Genomic DNA, 17,907 nt, shown 5'->3' on the forward strand with positions numbered 1-17,907 from the left:
CAAGCATGTCACAATTTGAAATCTCTCTGGCTGACTGTGATGGCCCTGACACATTTATCATACCTCTCAACCTCAAGAGCAAGAAATCTGGACAAAGCCATACACAGAAGTGGGACAAAGGCCCAAAAATAAGGACAATTTTTAAATATTGCTCTAATAAACTTAGAAAGATAATAGAATAGGTCTTGCATTAGTATGAATTTTCTGAAGGGTATAAAATCTGAAACTCAAATGTCTTGTCATTTTCTAACTTCAGCCTTTAGTGATTTGTCACTAACTTGCCAAAAAACACAACTTTATGAAACATGGACCAAAAATGTGATGCAAAAATATAAAATAGACACACAATACAGCTGCTACCTGTCAAAGAAGGGACACTTTAATATTAGTACTGCTACCTTGAGCAGCTGACAAAATAAAATAATCTACATGCATTTCAAGTAATCTATAACTTTGATTATTACAGTTATTTCTCAATTGTAAACCCTCCATGTTTTCTTCCAAAATTGCTATTTTGCGGAGGGATTATTAGGGGGAAGAGCAACATTTTGAGCCAAAAATTGGGGACAGTTGAGAGGTTGGCTATGCCTAATTCTATAAAGCAATTTATTTGCATGTACCTCTCAACCTGTTAATGCAGTAAATCTGAACAAGGCCAAATATATTGGGGGCACGTATAAACAGTACTAAAAATTGCTCTTGTATAAATTGAGACAGTTGATAGAACAGCTCTTACTTTAACATGCATATTTCTGAAGGTTATGAAGTCTGAAACTTATTATTTAGTGACTTAATTCCTAAATGATTTGCCAGAAAACTACAAATTTTATGAAGAACAAACCAAAACTAAGAAGCAAAAATCTATTCATTCTTTGAAAATCTGGACAGTTGTGAGGTATAGTTCAGCTGGGAGTTTGCTGCCCTTCCCCCCTGACAAAATAATGGTTGAATGGAGCCTCTGCAGCCATTCCAATGAACCATTACTTGGCTATTTCACTCCATTTACCATAAACACTAATGTGCATACTGCTTTACTTCTATGATGAGTTGGACTTCATTTGAAAGTTTTATTTTGTATTTTACAGCACAAACACTAAGTCATCTGTTAAACAAAGCAATGCAGTCTCACAATGAAAACTTAGCATTAAAACTTCTCTGCCCTTGAAACTCACATTCATTGAAACAGCATTGAAACCCACATTCAAAGAAAATACATTTTGCCAGTGGCAGATAAAGATTAATTTTGTTTTCAAATCATAGCCCCCTTGCATATGAAACATACATGTGCTCTTTGATACACCTTCCTCATTGTACTAAAATTATATTCCTTGTACAATACAGTACACTTGTTAGAGGGTGTTTTAAATTTGTTTTGAACATTTTTCCAGTAAGCAATGAAACAAACCATATGCACCCATAATGGCAAAACTGCCCAGTTGAGAACATTTATCATAAAAGGTCTACTCAGACTTCCACAGTCCACCATTATTAGTAAATATACACAATTCTACAGTCCACCATTATTAGTAAATATGCACAATTCCACAGTCCACCATTATTAGTAAATATGCACAATTCTACAGTCCACCATTATCAGTAAATATGCACAATTCTACAGTCCACCTTTATCAGTAAATATGCACAATTCTACAGTCCATTATCAGTAAATATGCACAATCTCTGAAGTAAGTCATCTAAATAATTCCACATTAAAGAAATCTGTAACTAATGAAGCGGTTGCTGCTAGCAATCACCTTTATATTTCATGGTTTCATCGAAAAATAAAGTTCCTGTTGCCCCTCAGGAATAAATTGCCTATATTACATTAAAAAATGATAAGCTAGTAATAATATTGCAAGAGGAAATGGATGGCAAACTGATAACAGACTCATAGTTAGTATCTTCACCAAGGAGAACATTCTCAGTACGGCAGCATCCACCCCTTGTGGGAGTAGAACCCACAGCCTTCTGCATCAAAAGCAAGTACACAACCTGTTGTGCTATAGTATTAACTAGGCAAAGCACTAAACTTCTATTCCCCTGCAGCTCTCAGCTCCTTGTAAAATCTACTCAATACTTAACTGCATCTCAACTTCGCAGCTCAAGAAAACTGGAAAAAGCCAAAATGTATTGGGGGGGTGGGGGGGGAGGGTCAAAAGCCCAAAAACCAGGGACACATTAAACATTGCTTGTATAATCTTGGAAAGTTGCTAGAATAAAATGTTGTGTTGCCACCATACATTTTACTGCCAAGGTCCCTGAGCAAAAAACAGTCAGAGTAACATACCACTACACCACATCAGCTGCTTTGTAAAAGAGAGGAAGACTGAAACTTAAATGACTATCATTTAGTGAATTCAGTTCTCACCATAGCTGTCAACCTCTTAGTACAAAACACCTGGACAAACCCAGTAATGAGGGAATACAGCCCTAAAACATATTCAGTGAATTCAGTTCTTGCCATAGCTGTCAACCTTAGCACAAAAACCTGGACGAAGCCAATAATGGGGGAATACAGTCCCAAAAATAGGGACAAATTTAAAATATTCATCTTATAAACTTAGAAAATTGCTAGAAAAAAAGGTTGTGCTACTATGTATTCTGAAGAACATGAAGTTTGAAATTCAAATGCCGGTCAATTTTACTGCTGACAGAACAAAAACAATTTTCAGCAGAGACGCAGGGATTAATACTGCAGACATGTCTTTGTAAAATGACAGGGCATCAGAGCAAATCCACACAAACACAGGGAGGAGATGCAGACTCCACACAGAAGCCACCCCAACCAAGAATCAAACCAGAAAACCTATAGCTGTGAGGCAACAATACTACCACTGCACCATCAAATATGCAAGGAATTAAACATTCAGAAACCTGAAGTCTGAAATTCAAATGCCTGTCAATTTTATTTAACATTTGTTAATCAGGACAGTCTGACTTGGAACAAAAAACAATTTTCAGCAGAGGCCCAGGAAGAAATAATGCAGACATGTCTTTGTAACATGGGAGGACACAAAAGTAAACCCACACAAACACAGGGAGAAGATACGGACCCCACAAAGAAGGAACCCCAGCCAAGAATCAAACCTGAGAACCTGCAGCTGTGAGGCAACAATGCTACTACTAGGGATGGGGACTTCAGGATTGCATACCAACTGTTTATTCTTTATAAATGTAAGGAAAGGGGACAATTAGTGTTAAAACAGTCAATTTCTAAATGATTGTCAAAGGCTATTGCCTTTAGGTATTTTCAGCATATGACCTTCCACGCAGTCAGGGTCCACTCTAGTGCACTGGCTACCTCTGATGCATTTTGTAAAGAGGAAGTCTCTAGAAATATACAAGAGGCAATAACCTGGTCATTTGTGTACACCTATACCATGCATTACAAATTAAAATTCTACTCTAGGTCCAGAACAAGCGTTGCTAGGACTATTCTTCTGGGATTCTGGATTTTGACACATCTTCCTCCTCTTCTGCTTTCTAAGCTTTGGTATTCATCCCATATAGTTTAGGTACTGCAGCAGTTATCTAACGGTGTAAATAGTACAATTATGTTAGTAGACTTACCATAATAGTAGATATTCAAATTCATAGTGGCTGAAGCAGCTGCTCCTTCTCTCCTGCCTCCTATTTTTTCTATTTTATGCCAGGGTGCGGGGTTTTATTGGTATGTTTCCTACTTGGCAGGGCACCAGTTGCCTCCTTTTGGACAAGGTGGTAAGAAATCTTTGAAGTTTTGGCACTCTAGCCACTGTCTTGTTTCCCTTATGCAGGGCAGTAGCTAGAGCCTGTACAAGGTGCCCTAATGTTTTGGAAGCAGATTTGTGGATCTGATCCTTAACAAGATATCTCATATAGCTTAGGGTACTGTGACAATGGTCTATTTGAACATAACTGTTATGGAAAAAGAACCCGCATTACTTGATCACTGTCTTTTTGATTATTTTATGTTCTGATATGCAAATGTCTTTAGCTACCCTTTCAAATCAATTCCCATTATGTTAAGGCACAATGTTTACTACAGAGAGTTGACTATGAACTTATTCTCCAGTCTTGGATTTAATTATCTCAGTTCCATTTATAAGATGCATGATAGGATAAAAGACACTTAACCATAGAGAACTCCCAAGTTGCTCCAAGAAAAAACTATACTTGTTTCAAAAGGTCTTGTTTATTAGAAAATGAATAAAAAGACCATATCCAAGACCTGAGTTAATTACTATAAATTTGCTGAACAACATTTCTAACTGTATGTATGTTTATGTGTCTACTTGCCTGTATGTTTGTCTATCTTAATTGAGCTTTTACCTTAGCTTTTTACTGTTTGTTGCAGCTTCAGAGGAAATTGTACTTCTCAATTTATGTGCATTCAATGTATCTTTTTAGTACATATAAAATGTTTATAGAAAGATTATTACTTCTACTTGTTAAAAATCACGACCTTTCAGTTGGATCAAAAACATACACACAAGTAAAAAAACAACCTCAAACTGCTCATTAAAATGCTATTGACCACTTAAACATTAAAACATTGTAAATCTGTCCAACCAGATCATGCAGCTTGCCTAGTTTTAAATAGTATGATAGTTGAAATAAATAAAATCAAAATACAGCTTGCTCAATGTGAAATAATACAGTACTTCAAACAAAAGCAAGACTAATTGTGGTCAACAACAAGTAATTTAGCTGGAAAAACAGAGCTAATATTTGAATCACGTCTGATTATGTGTGTGTGAGGTGACTGAAGCTACAAGAACAAAGCCTTAAAGTCATGAAGAATTAATCTGTTTTGAAGAGGAGAAGCAATGATACATAAGATGGTTAGCTATTAGTCTTCTGTTAGAATGCTATAAATGTTATAGATATTCTAGCAGAATACAATGAGAATAGGCAGACTATAAACATGGGCTACAAAACAGAACCAAATTAAAAAGAACAATAAAAGAATTGATGTGTTAAGCTGTAGACTTGTGTACTAAAAAATCACAAAAGACTAAAACATTAGTAAAAAGATGGATTGTAATGGAAATCAGGTGAACAAGGTCAGACAAGAAAAACATAATGAAGATAAAGAGTCCATAATGGCTGGGAAAGTGCATTACTGCCAGGAAAGAGCTGTTTGTGGACAAAATTAAATAACTATGTGTGAATACATACAAGTGAAAAAAGGAATATTGTAGAGGGAACAATGACGGGAAGGTCAGTCAATGAAAGTAGAAACATGCTTGAAGGAAAAACATTAACAGAGAGTAGATAATGAATATTTAAGCTATAAATCAGACTAGAGGACTTCTTCAAGCCAAGGTGAGTAACAGCACATTGTATACAGATAAATGTTTTCTGTGAAAATGAGTTGAGAAAAAAAACTGTATAAGAAGACATATACCACAATCTGTGAAACTTAAATTACTCCTAAAATCAGACCTAAAATATATTAAACTGTTTGGAAGATAACAATGGACTTCACTGAGCAAAAAGCATATTCAAAAAATTGAACAGGCAAGTCACACTATGTAGACAACATCATTGTAAGATAAATGTTTTCCTTGTAAAAAAGAAGATAGGATAGCATCAAACTGCATCTGATGAAAGTGACCCAAAACAGACACAGCAGAGTTGTACTCATTTCCAGCAATATGAAATTTCTGGTCAAATTTGCATTCATGTTTTCTCTCTCCATCTCTCAGTAATGAATAGTTTTAACTCTAAGATGCCTTGAAACTGTGGATATTTTTCTATCTTGGAAAATAATTAATTATAGGCATAAATTATGGACTTTTCTTGAACTGTATTACAATACAAGACCTCTTGATTAATGTATGACATGCCTTTTTGTATGCACATATAGACACACGCGCGCACACACACACACACACACACACACACACACACTAGAAGCAGCAGCAAGTACCATACACACACAAAGTATAAAACAAGTACCATACACACACAAAGTATAAAACAAGTACCATACACACACAAAGTAAGTAAAAAGCATACATTGTAAAAGTAAAAAGCACCATACACTTACCTGTCTGTTCTCCATAATATCCAGCTTCCAGCTAACGTACATCCTGCCCGCGCAAAAGACCCGCGAGATCACTGAAATCAAACATCCCGACGAGACTGTTCCCGACTGCTGCTGTTGCAGTCCGGCCCCGATACATTATCCCAGCGAGTCTGTGCACTTTAAGTGCACAGACGTCTCCATGTGTTTCTCTATGGGGACTGCCGGACTGCCTGGAGCATGCGCATAGACGCGCAGTAGTCGGGACTACTGCGCATGCGCGAAGTCCGCGAAAATTTAAAAAACTTTTTTTTCTATTTTTATTTTGTTTTTGTTCTGAGGGGGTTGCAGTCCGGCAGTCCAAAAGCACGGGCCGCCCCTGACCCCGGGTATCACTTCTGTGTCACTGTTAGACAGAGGCACAGTATACTAACCTCGAAAAAGGGCATAGCAAAATAAATTTAAAATGGGTGGCGAAAGCCAAACACATTCTGGCTAGGCTTATAAATGCCCTAGGGCAGATAGCCTAGTATGAACCTATGAACCTATAAATGCCAATTTACACCTTCTCCAGGAAAGCTTAACTACCCCTATTTCCCTTCCCATCTGTCCTTTTAGCAATCAGTAACTATCTCACTCCTTTTCCTCTCTACCCACTCTCTTACCACTTGTACCTTTCTCATCACCTTCGTCTCATTATATTTACTCTTCTTGAGTGTTTTAGAGACAAATGCCATACAGAAATAGGTACCCATTTTGCTCCTCTTTTCTGTACATCCACTCCCTTACCTCTTCTCACTTTTACTACTGACTCACATATCCCAACTTCCCCTTGTTTTATTTATTCTCCTTGCATCAGTCTGTAGCTACCTTACTTCTCTTTTCTCTGTATCCACTCCCTTACCTTTTTGGACTTTCTCACACTTCTACAATTGACACTCATATATTCCCTCCAAGTCCTCCTAATCATACTTAAATCTCAACATTTCTCACTTCTTAAGCTGAACTGAAGGTGTAACACACTCATTTTTCTCTTACACTCTTCGGATTTCTCTCATCTTAACTTCCCCATACCTCTTGTAAAACGTCTTAATATTTTTCTGTCTTGCTGTTTAATCCATTCTCAAATCTTTACATTTACTGTACGCTACCAAATATTATCCCTTTAAGCTTTTAATTCTGTGTTGTTTTATCTCTGTATTTTACTTAAATGATTTTGAAACATATGTACTCCACTTTGTTCTTGCACTATATGTCGGTTTTATTAACTTTTATTCCTATATTAAATTTAAATGACTTTGTAACGTATACAATGCAAGATGATGCTACCACTGTGTGTACATGCTTTATGCTGTTTGAATTTTTAGTATCTGTTATTCACCTTTAATGCTGGAAACATCTTTGGAACTTTTCTCCCTGGGTCTCTGCTGAAAAAGGACTTTCCTGGTAAACAAATGCAAATAATTAAAATTATGTTCCTGCAAATTACATGACCACTGACAGCATTACTTGTAATTTACAGATGTGCTGTGTCTGTATAGAAACAGTCCCATACATTTTAATCCAGCATGCCTTCCTTTTTGGTGTCACAAAGAATTACTGCAAGACAGAAATCACTTCATGTCATTTAGAGTCATAAAAAGCAGACTAAACTGACTTACCTCTAATGTACAACGCTTGGCAGGGTTCAACACCAAGAACCGTCGCAGAATGTTTTCACAGTCTGTTGACATGTAGAAAGGGACTCGATACTTCCCACGTAGCACTCTCTCACGTAGTTCCTAAACAGGAAGAACAAATACAGTGCTAGAAAAAACAAGCAGACTAAAAATTTTTAACTGTTCCTTTAGATTTTTTTTTGTGAGAATTTCAGTATGAGTAACTCTGAAACTTATTAAAATAATTGTACATGGACTAGAAGAAATAGTGTTTCACCTGAAATAACTTTTATTCATAACTTACAGCTAATGGATCTTAAACTTCTCAGCTTCATGGCTAATTATAAAACTGATTGACAGATATATATATTCTGTTGTGTTAGAACTTCCAACACCTTCAAAGTAAATTTTTCCTGAAGTGTTGCCTTGTGTATGCAGTTACGTTTACTCAAACTTGGCTTTGGCAGACTTAATAAAGCACCCGAGTTGCTTAATGATGCGGGCTCTGTCATTCTGTGTATTGTTCTTCTTACTTTTAGTCAAAAATCTCTACATTTTACTATAAAGGTTGTTGAAATTAAAGCTGTCCTACATCAGTGTTGTAATATTTTTTACTACAAGGATCTCCCACCCAGGGCAGCCTGACATTCGGCCAGTATATCAAATCCTTATGATCCTGTATGTGACATATGCACCCTACACAGGAAGTAGGGCATAAAAGTGATGTACGGACACAGTTAACCAGAACTTCCTTGCCACCAGTCCAAATGCCATTATTGCTCATTGGTCTGAATGCCTTTTAGCTGTGCTGAATACCTCGCCATTAGATAAGTGCCCCATTTTTTTCCTTCTATTTGGTCTTGTATTTGTTTTGCTTACCTATAGTTCATGTCATCTAAGAAGGGAAAATGCCAGTTTGGGAGGTATATTCCACAAAAGGATCATCATGAACAGTGTTTCTTTTGACTGAGTGCTTCCCACGACCAAACCTCTTGTAGTTTCTGTATGGGGTCTGTGCCTAAGACACTCAGAAGCTGTTTTTCCTTCCTTGGCCATTTATCTTGAAAATTAATGGTTTAAACAGTTAGCCCAGGGTAACATGGGGAATCCATTAACCCTGAGATACTCTTATTCGGTAAGAAGGCGGCCAAGAAGTCTCAGCTGGATTCTTTTAGCTGACCATCCTCCACTGGATGTCCCTCTAGAAGTGGGTAATGGCTCTTTAGGCCATTTAGCATCTAAATTGGATGCCTGTGCTGTGATCCCATCACAGGCTGGCATGGATTTGTCTTTTTGCACTTCCTCTGAAGCTTTGCAGGCATCTGCTCCAGACACAGAGGGGGAACAGTGGTTGATTACCTTAGAGGGTCTTAGAGGGTCCTAGAGGGATTCTGCAGATGTTGGTCAGGGAGGAGATACCAGGTACTCTTACTGAATCTTGCCAAGGGTCAGAACCTCCAATTTTTGAATACACGCAGATGAATAGTTGTATATTCATTTATCCATATTTACTTATTTATCTATACATATATTTTTATTTATTTAATCATTTATCTAATTATTATATATATTTATAACATGGAACCTGATTTTAAACTGATTTTAGCATGGATTTACAGTACTACTTTTTTCTTGTAGACAAGGCCTTATAATTAGAAAATGTTTTATAAATTCTATGCATATACATTACTCTGTTTCTACAAATAGCAATATAGTTTAAAAGTAAATAAGAAGATTGTTCATAGAATAGTTTGAATATTATGCATAAATATTTAAGTTTTTATCCAGGGACTTGAACCTATGAATTTTGCAGAATTTTGCACTGTTTAGTTTGTATATTAACGTGCATTAAGATTTCACAGGCATATTTTATATGAGTTTTCATATGCCTTAATTTTAAGCAGTGAGGTTTCTTACATACTTTTTTATTAATGCTTTTATTTAAATTCTAAATTTTAAAATATTTTCTATAAATAGAAAAAGTTCTGCATTACCTAGTGTTTTGCCCAGATGAAGCTTTTAGCATGCATAGTCATGTTGCTTGAAGCGTTTCCCTTTTAAGGGTTGATTGTTTTATTGTTGAATTAATTGAATAATTTGAATGTATCTTCACTATATATTCTCTGAAAGTTCATTCATTGTATACATGGTCTGAAGAAGCGTATCAGGAGATACGCGAAAGCGCTTACCTTTGTTAAAATAAAGTCTTTTTTCTTTCATTGATAACAGTCGTGGTGAGTTTAAGTTTTGCCTACCAGTACTTTGCATAGTTTTTAACTGAAAACTCTTCAGTAGCTGTGGTTCGTCTTTTTGTTCCTTTTTGTTCCAACCTCCAATATTTGTTAGGGCTGATGTCCCTTCCAAAAAAGCCAAAAGATTAAGCATGTTTTAGTCCATCCTAAGGATCCTCAATGGGAAAGGCAAGAGTTTATTCAGAACTACTGTTTTCTGCCTTGATGGTGCTGACGCTTCCTCAAGGGTTTTCCAGAGCCTTCTCCTCACTTGGACCTCTACCCCTTCAAAATGGCCTATGGAACACAATTGCTCAGATTACGATTCAGAGTCTAATGAGGGGTCCTTGCCCTACTCTTCTCAGATACTTTTGCCTTTGGCTTATGATTCTGAGGAGGAGGAGGAGGAGGAGGAATCTATCAGCCGAAAGACTCCTCTTGAGGAACTGTCCTTTGGGGACACAATTGCTAGAATAATGGAACACTAAGTGGGATTTTTCTCAAGTGTCTGACATTCACAGGAGATACTATGAGTTGTTTCAGGTGGATACTCCTAAACCATCTGTAGTTCCTCCTGTGTTGACTGCTTTGCTAGACACTTTCATTGCTGTTTCCAAGCTTTCTGCTCCTCAGCCACCTGCAACTAAGAAACCTGATAGGTTCTATAAGTTGCCTGAGGATTGTCAATTTTTATTAAGTGTCCTTCTGCTGATCCTACTGTAGTTTCAGTCTCTTCTGACAAACTTTCCAAGCACTTGCTCTCTTCCAAACGTTTGCCTTCTGCTAAGGATAGTAGGGCAATGGACAGACTGGTAAGAAGGTTTACATTGATTCTGCTTTGGCCTTTAGAGCTATTAACTACTAAGACCTTGACTGCTCAGGGTTTTCAGGTTATTTATGACCTCCCTGATTCTGAAGGCAAATCCTTTGCCTTTTCTTTTTAGGTTCTACTTCTCAAGTGGCTCACCACTCTATTAAGTGTAGCTATGATGTTGCTTGATGCCTCTTCCAAGGCTGTGGCTTTTGGGTCTGTCATAAGGTGCTATTCTTGGCTTCATCTCCAGTCTTTGCCTGATGACATTAAGGCCAAGCTGTTGGTTGCTCCTTTGGATAATAAACATTTTTTTAGGACTGTTGCTGCTGAATTGTTTAAGCCTCTTCAAGAGAAAGGCAAAGCCTTGCAAGACTTTAAACATATATTTTTGTCTCCTATCCCTAAATTCCAGAGGCACTATAACTCCAGATCTACTTCTGTCCACAGGCAATCCTGCCAGGCTTCCAACGGCAGTAAGGATGGTAGGCAAGCCTCCTCTGCTAAGGCATCTCAGACATATGTCGCCCAGAAGCCTCCTTTACCTAATAAGCCTGCATCTCTTTGACAATCTCCCAACCCCCCATTCTCTTAGACCAAGTTCCTTTGCCCTTTTGGATTTCCCTTTGTCTTCCAAACTGGTTTCTCGTCACTTTAAACTCTTGGGTTCTTACTATCATCCGTGTAACTTCATGGTATGTAATCCCCTCTCTCCTTTTTTCACAGATTCCTCAACCTCCTCTAAAGCAACTTCCTCATTTCTCAGAGGTTCTAGGGTCTCTGGTGAACCAAGAAACCATTCAACCTAGCAACCTTCCCAAGTGGGAAAGAGTTTTTATTCCAGTGTGCTCCTGTTTCCTTAAAAGGAGGGCACTTGGGAGACCTATTCTGGATCTCTCCCTGCTCAACAACCTTCTCAAGATCTATAAATAGATCTATTTTCAGATGCTTAATCTTCAAACCTTTTTTCCTCTTTTACGACCCCAGGTTTTTCTGTTGTGTTGATCTGAAAGATGCTTATCTTCATACTCTATTCAGCCTCTTTTCAGGAAGTTTTTACATTTCTGTTTCTTCCTTTCATTTTCAGTTCTCTGGCTTCCCTTTGGCCTCTCTACTGCACCAAAGGTATTCACAAAATGCCTAGCTTTCTGCATGGTCAAGGGCATTCAGATTTTTCCTTATCTAGATGACCTGTTGCTTCAGGAACCTTCTCCCTGTCATCTGTTACAGGATCTGGAGTTCACCATCTTTCTTCATCAATGTCTGGGGTTCACTATGAACGTCCAAAAGTCTGTCCTGACTCCCTCTCAGGGTCATATGTAGCTAGGATGCAGGATTCAGACAGTGCGCCAATGCTGGCCTTCCTTCCACCTTCAAAAGTTTTGTCACCGAGAGCCTTCTTTCATTCTCTTCTTCCTCTGACTGCAATTCGAACCAGAGTGTTTCTTCGAGCCTTTTCTATTCCACTGCTCCCTCTTGCCAGACTCCATATGTGGAAGCCTCAATGGTACTTTAAGTCGGTTTGGCTGGAGTATTGCCACCCTCTGGATTTCAGTATCCTTCTCCTTCCTTGTCCAAAGAAGGAATTTCAGTGGTGGATGCATCAGTTTTCTCTCAACCCTAGCCTGCAGTTTCAGCCTCCAGTCCCTTCTCAAGAACTGTTCACCGATACCTCAGACATGGGGTGGTGGGGCTCATATGGCCACCTGAAATTTCAGGGTCTCTGGCCCATCCATCAGATGTCAGACCATATTAACATCAAAGAGATTTGAGCTCTGATTCTGTCCCTTCAAGCTTTTCACCTCATGTGCTCTCCAGACCCTTTGAAGGTATACACAGACAACACTACAGTGATGTGGTATGTCAACAAGCTGGGAGGCAGAATGACTCTTCAGGCTTGTGAGGTGGCTCTCAGTTACAAGTTAACTCTTCAGGCAGTATAGATTCTTCAGAACACAATCTAGAGGCAGATTCTCTGACCAGGTCCAAACCACAGGTTCACAAATAGATGCTTCACAGAGATATGCTTTTGGACATTGTCCATCAGTGGGCTATTGCTTGAGTCAGTCTTTTTGCCTCCACTCTGAAAAGGTAGCTCCCTCTTGTCTGTTCCAGCGTGCCATGCCATTGGCATGGAAGTTGGTCGCCCTCTCATTTCCTTGAAAGGGGATGTTTATTTATACTTTCCCTCCTCTTCTTACAACAGTCCTGTGGAATATTCAGCTGGACCCTTCCAAAATATTGCTATTGACTGTCTTCTGGCCAAGACAGCACTGGTTCCACCTCTTAATGCATCTACCCAAAGGCAATCACAACAAGTTACCTCACGGTTAGACCTCCTCACAAAGAAAGTACAGTTTTGTACCTACCATAAATGTAGATGTTCGAGTGCTAATACAGCTGCAGTCATAACAGATGCATTCTCCTGCCATCAGGCGGGTCCTCGGTCGGCCGAATTCCAAAGTCTAGGTCCGGAGTCAGTTGTCGTCGCTTCTTCCCTGACGTCAGTGCAACAGGGGTATAAAAGAACCAGCCAATGCCATTTTCTTCAGTTTTTCTTGCCCCAGATGTCAGGTGCCCCCACAAGGAAGGCAATACATAAATTTGTGTAATAAGGCAATGCCATATAATCAAAATACATTAGATGCAAGCAAATACACCATAAAAGAATACCCCAATCAGGTTGTATGAGGAGGTGTTAGCCAAAAAGCCTGTTCCAAGAGGGGAAGGAGGGAGGGAAAACTGGACTGCAGCTGTATTAGCACTCGAACTTCTACATTTATGGTAGGTACAAAACTGTACTATGTTCATCATGCATACAGCTGCAGTCATAACAGATGGGTAGAATCCCAAAGCTAAGAAGGGGTGGTAGGCACTAGGTGGAACTAGGCAGAGCCAGGATGCCCTGCAAGACTGCAGTGGCAAAGCCTGCTCTAGTTTTGGAGTATAAAGGTAGGTGATGGTGTTTGGTGAAGGTATGCACAGAACTCCAAGTGGCTGCTTCCAAAATATCTTTGGTAGGAACTCCTCTGAGGAAGGCTGCAGAGGTAGCAGTGGCCCTTGTGGAGTGAGATCCGATGCCTGCAGGTACAGCTTTACCATGAAAAGAGTAACAAAAACGTATGCAGTTGGCTATCCATTTGGAAATAGGCTTTTCTTGGGCTCCTATAGCATAGGACACAAAAAGCTGATCTGATTTTCTGAAAGGCTTTGTTCTGTCCAAGTAATATCGCAGTAGTCTATGGATGTCCAAGGAATGTAGGAGTCTCTCCCCTTTGTTTTGAGGATTAGGGTAAAAGGTAGGCAAGTGTATAGCCTGATTCAAAGCTACCCTGGATACCACCTTTGGCATAAAGGACGGATTGGTTCATAAGGAAACTCTGTCCTGATGGAAGATGAAAAAAGGCTGCACCACCATGAGGGCTTGTAGTTCCGATACCCTACGAGCTGAGGTGATAGCCAGAAGGAAAGCTGTTTTCCAGGACAAATATTGCAAATCTGTTGTGGCAGCTGGCTCAAAAGGAGGCAAGGTCAGCTTTTCTAGAATGAAATTGAGGTCCCAAGCAGGTATCGGTTGATTCCTTGGAGGTTTAATATTTTTAGCCCCTCTAAGGAACCGTCTTAAGAGGGGGTGAGAGAATAAAGGTGGATCAGTGTTGTATTCTGCAGAAATGGCTGAGGCATGGATTTTGATGGAAGAGAAAGAAAGTCCACTGTTTAGCAGCTCAGCTAGATACTGTAGAATTTGAGGTAAATTCAGTTTTCCAGGGTCCTGGCCCTTTTTCCTCATTCCAGGCACAAAACCGTTTCCATTTTGTGGAGTAAGCTTTTCTAGTAGACGGCCTTCTGGCCTCCAAAATGACATCCTGCACCTCCTTGGAGAGTAGGGCCTGCTGTGATGCTAAGGAATCTTCCATGTGGCTAGATTGAGTGTTTTCAGCTGACTGTGTAGAGTTTTGTAGCTGTGCTGAGTCAGAAGAAGAGGCATTAGAGGTAGGGTCCATGGAGGGGAATGCATCAGGCTCCTCAGGAGTGGGTACCAGTGCTGTCTGGGCCAGTCTGGAGCAATGAGAATCATCTTTGGTCTGTCTGCTCTGGTTTTTAATAGTACTTTGGGCAGCAGAGGAAGAGGTGGAAAGGCATAAACTGCCATTGATGTCCAACTGAAAGAGAGAGCGTCCACCCTCCAGGCCTTTGGATGAAAAGTCCTTGAGCAGAATTTTGTCAATTGGTGATTTTCGTGGGAGGCAAAGAGATCTATGTCTGGCCTTCCCCATGCTTGGATTAGTTCTGTAAAAGCTTGAGGATGCAACTTCCATTCGTGTGGATCTGTCATATTTCTGCTTAGGTTGTCTGCCAGCGTGTTTTCCTTGCCTGGCAGGAACTGTGCTTGAAGTTCGAGTTGTAATTCCAGAGCCATGTTCCACAGTGATATGGCCAGTCTGCATAGGGGGTATGAGTGTGTTCCTCCCTGTTTGTTTATGTACCACATTACTGTGGTGTTGTCCGTTCTTATCAATAGCTGACCTGGATGCAGAAGGTCCTTGAAAGCTATAATAGCATTTATTACTGCTAGCATTTCCTTTTGATTGATGTGAAGGTGCTTTTCTTTTTGGGACCATTTGCCCTGAATGCACCGACCTGTCATGTGCGCCCCCCAGGCGTAATCCGAGGCGTATGTTGTGATGACTTGATTTGCTTGAGGCTTGCAGAATGGGAGACCTGTGTTTGTTTGGCATGCTTGAGCCCACCACAGAAATTCCTTTTGAAGACATGGAATTAGTGGTATTATTGTTTCCAAGCTGTGGCTGTGTTGAGACCATAGGTTTTTCAGGTACCATTGAAGTTTCCTCATATGCAGCTTTGCACATGGGATTAGTAGGATGCAAGATGCCATGAATCCCAGAGCCTGCAGGATTTTCCTTGCAGTCAGCCTGGTGAAATTTGCTAGTGTTTAGTGTTCTGAAATATTGAGTTAGTTGCCCCTGCTTCTCTGGCATGAGATAGGCCATCTGGGTGTTTGAGTCCAAGTTGGCACCCAGGAAAATTATTTTCTGAGATGGTGTTAGCCTTGATTTCTTTTTGTTGACTGTGTATCCCAGAGAATTCAATAACCTTATTACATAAGCCAGATGTTTTACAAGTATGTGCTTGCTGTCTGCTTGGATCAGGCAGTCGTCCAAATAGGGGTATATTTGTATCCCTTGAAGTCTGCAGTAGGCAATTACTGATGCCAGGCATTTCGTGAATACTCTGGGTGCAGTAGATAAGCCAAAGGGCAATGCAGAGAATTGATAGTGGGTTGAACCTGCAAGAAATCTGAGGTATCTTCTGCAATTTTGTCTGATTGGGACGTGCAGGTATGCCTCCTTGAGGTCCAATGTTACCAGTCAAGACTCCTTGCCCAGCATGGGAAGAAGCTGCTGTAATGTGAGCATCTTGAATTTTGGTACGAGTAAAAATGTGTTTAGGATGGATAGGTCCAAAATGGGTTTCCAATCTGTTCCCTTCCTTGGTACCAGGAATAGTCTGGAAAAAAAAAACCTTGACCTTGTTCGTGAGTAGGCACCTCTTGAATAGCTTTCGTGTCCATGAGATCTGAAATTTGTCTTTGTGCCTCTGCCCTTTGATTGTGTGGCAGGTTCGGCATGCCTCTCATTTTTGGAAGGGTGTGAAAATGAAATCTGTAGCCTCTGTTTATAATGTCCAGGATCCATTTGTCTTTTGTGACAATATGCCAATTTCTTGAAAATAATGCCAGTTTTCCTCCTAAGGGTGCTGCCATTTGAGCCTTGCTTGGCATGCAAAGGGGAAAGTCATTGGGCTTGCTTTCTGAATGGCTGTGAACTATCTTCACCACCTCTTTGGGTGGGAGCTTGCCATTGTCTGCCTCTAAACGATCCTTGAGATTGCCCTCTGCCCCTCAGGCGCCTGTATCTACCTCTTTGGGGTCTGTCTGTAGCTGGAAAGGACCAATTTTTGGAAGGCCAATTTCTACTGAAACGTGGTGGTTGTACCTGTAGAAAATCCTTTACAGTTTGCATTAATTTAGCTTTTTCCTCCATTTTCCTTAATACCTCCTCAGCATTAGCACCAAATAATACATCCTTTTGTAGAGGGGTATCTAGTAATTTAGCTTTAACATGATCAGGCAAGGTTTGTTCCCTGAGCCAGGCATGTCTACGTATGATTGATCCTGTAACAGCAGCTCTACATGAGGCCTCTAGAGCAGCATCAAATCCTGCAACTCCAAGTCTGATTGTTCAGGTTGTGACATTTTACTTTTCAATTGTGATAACAAAAACTGCTGGTATTTTAGTATATGGAACTGACAGTTTAAGGCCCTCATGGTTAAGGTAGCCGAGGTATACACCTTTTTTCCCCACCTTTCTAAGGATCTGGAATCTCTCTCGGAAGGTAATGGATTTTTAGCAGTGGAGGCCTTAATTCCCTTGGGGCCCTGTGAGATGGTTTCTGGGTCAGCAGCATGGCTTTTGTATAGAAATTGGTGTGAGTCGGGGACCCTTTAATATCTGTCAGGCTTGACTGGGGCTGGAGGCAGAGAATCCGCGTTAAGGCAGGCCTCCGAGTAAACATCATCTAGGATGTCCAAGACAGGAGGTATAGCCAGGGGTCTATGCTGAGGTTGCAGAGAAATTCCCTAAGCTTTTTCTTGGAATCTAAATAATCTTGGCCTTCCCAGTGGAAGTGCTCCCTCAAAGTATGCAAAGTTTCCCCGAATGAGTAATCCTCTGGGGGGGATACAGAAGGAATGGACTCCTCTGCATCAGAGTCTTCAAAAGGAGAGTAAGAATGTTCCTAATCATCAGAGTGTTCTGAAATAATGGAGCCCTGATCAGAGGAGGGGGATTCTTCCTCCACTCTGGGCCTTTTATCCGGTGGGGGTTGAGAACCTCTGATAAGAGTAATTAAATCCTCAGCCATTTTAAGCATCTGTTTTTTAGGCATGGGGCCTTGAGATGGGCCCTGTGAAGCTTGTCTCTTAGAGTGCATGGCTGTTTTAGACTTAGTAAAAGCCTTAATGGAAAAAGAAGAGGAAGGTCTGAAGACACCTTGAGTGGAGGTAGACCTGTCCACATTGTGAGGCTCAACGCCAGGAGTGGCTTCGGTATCTGTAGTCGGGGTGTGGGCCGAGGATCCTGCGACCTCGGGTACAGGGGACACTGCCAATGAAGT

The 17,907-nt window shown here is 40.2% G+C and overlaps 1 protein-coding gene across 1 annotated transcript in view; it reads right to left on the bottom strand.

The window, feature by feature from the left end:
- MARK4 (microtubule affinity regulating kinase 4) overlaps positions 1–17,907 on the bottom strand; it is a 3,074,992-nt gene that overhangs the window by 1,496,165 nt on the left and 1,560,920 nt on the right. The window contains exon 9 of the mRNA XM_044080464.1: positions 7,672–7,791. Within this exon, the coding sequence (XP_043936399.1) occupies positions 7,672–7,791 (120 nt within the window). The remainder of the gene's footprint in view (positions 1–7,671; positions 7,792–17,907) is intronic.

Source organism: Protopterus annectens, chromosome 1.part0 (genome assembly GCF_019279795.1).
Source record: "Protopterus annectens isolate FY-2018-M chromosome 1.part0, PAN1.0, whole genome shotgun sequence".
In the NCBI taxonomy this organism is placed as follows: domain Eukaryota; kingdom Metazoa; phylum Chordata; order Ceratodontiformes; family Protopteridae; genus Protopterus; species Protopterus annectens.